At 50.3% G+C, this 7,549-nt stretch overlaps 1 protein-coding gene across 2 annotated transcripts; it reads right to left on the reverse strand.

Moving 5' to 3' along the window:
• Positions 1 to 1,738: 1,738 nt before the first annotated feature.
• On the reverse strand, positions 1,739 to 5,295 carry AP5S1 (adaptor related protein complex 5 subunit sigma 1). Of its 2 annotated transcripts, XM_068987653.1 has the most exons (4): positions 5,237 to 5,295; positions 4,667 to 4,752; positions 4,050 to 4,226; positions 1,739 to 2,740 (listed from the first exon to the last, which is right to left on the reverse strand). In XM_068987653.1, the coding sequence occupies exons 3-4, from the start codon at positions 4,220 to 4,222 to the stop codon at positions 2,311 to 2,313; spliced, it is 603 nt and encodes a 200-aa protein (XP_068843754.1). In that variant the 5' UTR covers positions 4,223 to 4,226; positions 4,667 to 4,752; positions 5,237 to 5,295; the 3' UTR covers positions 1,739 to 2,310. The 2 variants fall into 2 exon arrangements, with proteins under 2 accessions (XP_068843754.1, XP_068843755.1); XM_068987654.1 differs by lacking the exon at positions 4,667 to 4,752 and having other exon boundaries at positions 5,237 to 5,270.
• Positions 5,296 to 7,549: the final 2,254 nt, after the last annotated feature.

Below are 7,549 nucleotides of genomic sequence, written 5' to 3' on the forward strand. Positions count from 1 at the left end.
CTAAAGAAATCAACCCTGAATATTCATTGGAAGGACTGATGCTGAAGCTCCAATATTTTGGCTATGTGATGTGAAGAGCTGACTCATGGAATGGATGCTGGGAAAGACTTAGGGCAGGAGAAGGGGTGACAGAGGATGAGATGGTTAGACAGCATCATCAACACAATGGAGATGAGTTTGAGCAAACTCCAAGAGACAATGGAGGACAGAGAAGCCTGGAATGCTGCAGACCGTGGGTGAGAAAAGAGTCAGACATGACTTAGCAACTAAACAACAACTCATCCTCAAGTTCAGTTTGAAAAATAGGCAGAAAAGTTTCAGGCCAGCCAAGCTTGAGCCCTAAACCAAAGTCAAAAGGGCCTGTTTTTGTAAGAATATAGCCACTCCACCAGGACCACCAGCTTGGAGGGGAGGGGCAGGGGTGTCATAACGGGGGCCTCTGAGACATTTCCAATGGCATAGCTTGCCGCAGATACATACTGGGATCCCTTTAGGGCTTCAAGGTCAGAACATAATTTGTGGCACCCTAGGGTGGAGAACATGGCCTTGTCCCAACAGTGACGGTGGTAGTGGAAGGCATGGCATGGCTGATGGCCTTGGCTCCACTTGGAAGGGCAAAACTCCAACTACAAATGCTGCCTCCTAAATGAATATTGGTGGGTCCTTCCTGGGTGCCAAAGGGCAACTGACATTTGGTAAACATGAGACTGGGCCCACACCTGCAGACTGACCACGTTAGAGCCCATTCTGCCTATGTAGGAAAGCCAAACCTCACAGGTCACAAGTAGATCATGAAAATAGATGTAACTAAAAAAAAAAGAAAAAAAGAAAAAGAAAATAGATGTAACTGAAGTTTTGTCCAATTGAATCATTTTATTTTGTAATAGGTGTTCATTAAGTTGAGAGATAATGTTCATACTCTTTAAAAAAAAATTATTTATTTGGCTGCGCCGGGTCTTAGCTGTGGCATGTGGGATCTAGTTCCCTGACCAAGGATTGAACCCTTAAGAGGACGGAGTCTTAAACACTGGACCACCAAGGAAGACCTCCACTGAATCATCTTAAACCATCACTAGGAACTGCTGAGTAAAGTCTTCCTTACAGCAGCTGGGTAGCCTGCCCCATAACTTTTTGGGCCTGACCATAGGGTAGGCCCAGTGGCTTTTTGTTGGTATAGAAAGAACCAGGGAATTTGCCCTGGGAGCACCTCACAATCAAATGGAAGGGAACTCCAGGCAAACAACCACAGTCCTTCAACCCTTAGGTGAGGTCATTCAGAGGCAACTGTTGTGCACTGGGCCCCAGAAGCACTTGATGCACCAAGCCCCCTAACTACTCTTCTTAACACATAATCTGCCTCCCCTTCCAGGGCTTTCTGTGATCACCTCCAACATAAACTGCTTGTACCTAATCCTGTCTCAGGAGCTCCTCCTCAGGGATCCACACCAACTCACCACATTGTAGTAGAGGAAGCAAGTGCTACCATCCAAAGGAGGCATATAAGGAGACAGAGGTGATAAGAAGGACAAGAGGTGGAGACCTCCCAAGAAGCCTCCTGAGGACATACTTGACCACAAAGGCTCAGACACCCAACTCAGGGTAGTACAGGAGACGTGCATTGATCAAACTCACACAAACAGAAGGTGAAATCACACACTCGGTGCTTTTAATTCAAAATGAAAACAACATCATCAGATCTCTAACATCCACCTGACACCACCTTCTCTTCCCATAGACAGCTGGTGGGCATGGGCTGGGCTCTAAAGGAGTTATGGAGCCTCTCTGCTGAACAACTCACACCTCTGTGAACTGCAGCAGGGCTGGACACCCACAAACAAAATCCTTGATGATGGTGCCTAAGTAGGTACAAAGGCAGAGGCCAGCTCCCCAACTCTGAAAGTCTCAAGAGACTCCTTCTGCACTGTGAGGACAATGGGTTTGGAAGAAGAAAGTGGGCTGAATTCCAAGTAGCTGTTCCTTACTACCCCAGCACTAGGGACTGGTGGACTGGGGGCTGGCTGGCAGGGATGGGGAAAAATGGGGTCAAGGACAAACAGGGCTGGCCCAATGCGGAGGTCTGAAGAAGTCACAAGGTAGCTCCAGGCACAGGATGTTCTGTGATTCCGCCTCTCTACCCTCTCCCCAGACCCCTTTTCTGCCAGCTTGTCCCATCCATTTGTTCCAAGTGTGGCAGTACGCCAGAGCTGAGAGCAGGCTGGGAAGGAGGAGGCAGATGCCAAACTTTACCTGACTGTGCGTCCCTTTAACACCATCTCCTTGACCTTGTGAGGACTCCCATCCCGGTGTGGGTCAGTGGGACCAGGCAGCACTGAATTCTTTCTCTAGACCCTGGACAAACTGGTCATTGAGGAAGAGGAGCTGACCATGGGGCAAGAAGCGGGTGAGGATGCCCTCGATGAGGTCAGCCCTCAGTAAGAGGTTGGCACCTCCTGGAACCAGCAGTCGGAGGTGGTCAAGAAGAAGGCGAGCCAGCAATCGAAGAGTGCTCTCCACCAGCAGCAGGTTCTCGTGAGTATCCAGCACCAGGGCAAAGCCTATAGAGAGCACGCCTAGCCACACCACTGTCCGAGGCTCCTGGAAAGGGTCCCCTGGCGCCAGGCGGAAGACCCCACATGGGGCCTCATGAAGAGCAACCGGGTCATCTGAGGACTGGGGCTGCAGGTCCACAGCATGCCGGCCACACGCCTGCTGCTGCAGCTGGAACATGGACTCCACCTGCCTATGGAAAACAGGTGGGTCATGGACTTGTCATCCTCAGGATCACCCCTGGAGCTAGGAGCTGCCATTATCCCCCTAACTAGATGTAGAGACTGAGCCCTGGAAAGACTAAGTGCAGTGACCCTGCCCAGGGCCACAGTACAGAAAGCATGAGCCCAGATAGGAATTTAGGCTCCAGCCTCCAGGTCCTGAACCATTTCACTCTATGCAGCCAAGAGAAGGCAGGCATTGAATACAGCTCCTTGGGCTGGGAAGGGGCATCAGGGGAAGAAGATCCCTCCCCTAACTGATTCACAGAGGCCTCCTCAACATCTCAACAAGAGATGAGAAGTGGAGTGTAAGCTACATCCAACCCAGGATTTCTGTAAACTCCACACCGTCACTCCATCCTGAAGCCTTCTCCAAATAGAAAAGAAAAACCTTCCCCTTGGACATCCAGGCTTTTGAAATCACCCTCTGACCTCTCATGAAATCACCTTTCAATCTGGGCCATGTACAGGCTGCTCTTAAAGACATCTGTTTGGTTTTCTGTGCCACATAAAGGGGAGGAGGCCCAGAGAAACAAAGAGGTAACAAGAGGCTGGCCCAGGGTTGCCCCAGTGTTAACCCTCCACCCAAAATGCAGAGGGGCCAAGAGACTCTGGCACCTGTTGGTTCAGTCTGGGTCTGGGAGGAAAAGGTCCCAGGCCAGCTAGCCAATCTGGAACAGTGTTTCCCAACTGTATACTCTCTGGATCCCAGGCTTTCAGGAGGCCTTTGGTGCAGATTCCCACAAACTACATTCTCTCTCCTCTTTAGGGATTCATAAAGCTTAAAGGCACACTAAGGGCCCTGTAAAGTCCTGCACTCAAAGCATGTTTAATCTGTACTGTTTACACTCAAATCCCAACTCTTTCACTTTCTAGACTCTCTATAGCTCATCTGTAATCTTCAAATTCCTTTAACTCACTATATACTCATCTGTAAAATGGGAATAATATATCTACCTCAAATTACTGTTTCAAAGATAAAATGAGTTCATATACATGAAATACTCAGAACATAAAATGCTTACTACATACAGGCTAAATAATATTAACTACAAAAAAGTTATAGTAAATGCTAAATAACTATAATAAATAATCATAATAGCATTATTTCTTTAACCCCTTTTCATGTAATACTTGTGAACAACAGGGAAGACTCTTTGAAAGCACTATTCTAAAAACTTTCTCTCTGCTTCTTAGTCCTCCTGTTTCTCTGCCTTCCCAGAAAAACTATCATAATCACTGACCAGGAAGCCCTGGGCCTGGGCTGGATGGTGTGGTTACCTGGCCACTGCCAAAATCTGCTCCTTTCGGAGAAGTCTGTCCCTCTCAGCACCGTGTGGCTGTGGGTCATTGGGTGAATTCTCGGCACCGAAGAAGCAGGAGTAGAGCACTCTGCAAAGGCCCTCCTCAGCCTTGGCGGCCCGCAGGGTGTGGATGAGGAAGGCGTGGACCATGGCTCTGGGATGATGACACAGAGAAGTCAGACACTTCAGTGAGATGAGTGTATGACCCCAGCAGGGAAGGCAACCACAGAAAGCATTTGGCCTAGCTCCGTCTGGAGGGCAGTGCGGCTGGTCACTGGTCCTTCTTAGCCACCCAAGACACATGCCCAGCTCTGGCCAGCACCTCTGCCCACAACAGAGTCTAGTGGCTAAGATATCCTGGACAACCCCAAAGCCAAATCTACAAACTGCTGGCCAGGAATTTTTTAAACTGTTAAGTTAGCAGACTAAAGGGACACTGGGGAGATGCTCCAGACTGAAGAAGGCCAAAGACACAGGACAGAAGAATACAACCCTGGCAGAGAAATAGGTAGCTTCAAATTACAGCATTATTAGGATACCTGGAAGCATTTAAATATGGATTACAGGTTAAATAATCGTCTTGATCAATATTACCTGGTTTTGAATGTAGGGGAATGTCCTTGTTTTTAGAAAATACACACTTAAGTACTTCTAAATACACAGGTGAAGGAGCATCATATCTGCAAAAAAACTTAATTAGAATATTACGTATACAGGACTTCTTTATAAAAAGTTTATAAAATAAATTTTATAAAAAGTTTCTTTCAGTCTTGAAATTTGTAAGCCTGAGATCATGTCAAAGCAAAGACCATGAAACAGAAATAATGATGTCTGACTGGCTAAGTGACCAGCCCGGGATTGAAAGGTAGCAGGAATCTGTGACTAAGAGTAAACAGATCGTCAGTTTAAACCGGTTAAAAATGAAGGTTCCAGAAGGCGCTTTAAAACCGGAGCCCGAAGACCTGAGCTGACCTCCCATGACCCTCTAGCCACGAGAAGATTACGTCATCAACCTTCGCCACGGGCCTCGCGCAACCCCGAGGCGCAGTGCATCTGGGGGGTTGTAGTTGCTTGCCCCCAGCTAACCAACTGTGTGGGGCAGGGTGGGGCGGACTGAGTGTGCACCGCAACCCCGGGCCGCTGTCCTCAAGGCGTGGTACTCACCTTTCCTTTCGTGCCTGCAAACTTCTAATAACGGGCCACGTCCCTCGGGTAAAGGGGCAAAATGGCGGCTGCACCTGGGCGCCTGCGCACGCCAAGAGCGGGCGCGCGTCAGAGCGTGACATTCTCAGGGTGTGCGAGGTCTCATTTCCGGAGATGCGCTCCGAGGGCGGGGTGTGGGCGACTTGCACCGTCTGACAAAGACCCCTAGCCCCGAGTTCACTGTGCGGCCTATGCTGGTCACTCGCTGACTGAGTACGCGAGGCTCCCACTGGTAGTCCTACACCAGCCGAGTCCCAGGCCATTTTCCCCGGCGGCCGCGAGGGGGCGTAGCGACCTGGCTTGTGGAGCTTCCGGAAGAGGCAGGGTCTGAAGGTGCAGGGCAGTGGATCTCAAACTGGCCCACATGCGTGGGAATCAGCGATGTGTGTGTTCTTAGCCGCTCAGTCCTGTCCGACTCTTTGCGACCCCATGGACTGTAGCCTGCCAGACTCCTCTGTCCATAGGGATTCTTCAGGCAAGAATACTGGAGTGGGTTGTCATGTCCTCCTCCAGGGGATCTTGCCAACCCAGGGATCGAAACCAGGACTCCCGCGTTGCAGGCAGATTCTTTACCGTCTGAGCCACTAGGGAAGCCCCAGGGAATCTTGGGGGCACCTGTTAAAATTCAGGTTGCTGGACTTTGGCCCAGAGAATGAAGCCTTGGGGGAAAATAAGCATATTTAGGAAGTTGAGGGAGCAGGGCTTCTGTGTTGTGTGTTCCTGCGATGGGTTAAGACTAGGGCTTGGGGTACGGGGTGCGGGGGCGGGAAGATTAGGGCTTGGCTTGGAGTGGGCCGATTAAAACTGGTCCCAATCCCGTCTCCAGCTATCTGTCACTGACAGTTCAGTCAATTTACTGGGCCCCAGTGAAGCCCCATGGGATTTTATAGACCGATTAATTTTTCCTTTCACACTCCTGCCTCTATCAGGCTTCTTCCTTGCCCCCTCTTTGAGGGAGGCTATCAAAAGTATATATAAAGGACTTCTCTGGTGGTCTAGTGGCCAAGACTCGGTGCTCCTAATGCGGGGGGCTGGGTTCCATCCCTGGTTAGGAAACTAGATGTCATGTGCTCCAACTGAGTGGACATGCCAAAGCATTGGAAGATCCTGTGTGCCACAGCTAAGACCTGGTGAAGCCAAATAAATATATGTTAAAAGGTGTGTGTGCACGTGTGTGTGTGTGTGTGTGTGTGTGTGTAAGTACTTCCCTATTGGAGTCTTGGCTTAGAAGTGTTTGGGGCCCTGGAAGACTTCTCTGGGCCACGTGGCTTGCCCTGGTCTCCCCAGCCCCCTACCTCCCGACACATAATCATTTTACTTCTCGGCAGGTCAACGGCTGCAACCTACCCAGATGTGCTCTGTGCATCAGAACCCGACACTGGTGATTCCCTCTGCCTGGCCTGCCCTTTCCTCCCCTTTATTAGCCCTGCAAAAGGTACTCAGACCAAAACTTAGGGGAAGCCTTCCTTCTAGACTGCCCATTAGCGGTCTGCTGTCCCGTTTACACCCACTGTGAGGGTCTGCCTAGGGTGCTGATGTCTCCTATGGGACACACGCTGGCTGTGATCCCCAGTTTCAGTCACCAGGGCCAAACACGAGGTCGACCTGCAGGCAACCCAAACACTCCTTGGTGACTGAAGAAAGAAGGGCAGTGCAGCTCAGGCAGAGAACCTGGTGTGCAGACGGGCCTCCTCTGGCCATAGGACTCAGGCAAAGAGGCAGGGAAGGGAAGCTAGAGGAGATGGCCTGGGTGCTGGCCAGAGCATGTGGGCATTCTGGTCACAGATGCAATGTGTAAATATTTGTGTATGTGGAGGGACAATCCCAGAGATAGTGGGGCCTCAGCCAATAGACTGGGATGATGTTGGCTCAGTTCCTGGTCCCTATCACTCTCAGCCAGAACTCATGTCTGCCAGCTGATTACAGCAAAGAGCTGACCGAGGGCACTGTTTGCTGGGGGCCAACTGACATCTGGAACACACTATTCTGGCCTCAGTCCACTCCTCAGGGAGTGAGTCCACTCAGGTCCCAGGCTAGTGTGAGGTACATGGAGGAGACAGCAGTGAGAAGCTGGCCTGAGCTTCTGGAGGTCAGGGGTGACCAAGATGGAGGTGGTGTCAAGGTAAGTATAGCAGGCTCAGATGCCATTTTCAACTTTTGGTAACTTGTGTCATAGGCCAACTTGTGCTCCCAAGGTCAAAGCAAGGTGCTGAGACAGTGAGACAGTAAGGGGCCTGGGTCCCCAAAGAAACTTCTTGCTGAATGAAGAGCACG

This window comes from Capricornis sumatraensis, chromosome 15 (genome assembly GCF_032405125.1).
Source record: "Capricornis sumatraensis isolate serow.1 chromosome 15, serow.2, whole genome shotgun sequence".
In the NCBI taxonomy this organism is placed as follows: domain Eukaryota; kingdom Metazoa; phylum Chordata; class Mammalia; order Artiodactyla; family Bovidae; genus Capricornis; species Capricornis sumatraensis.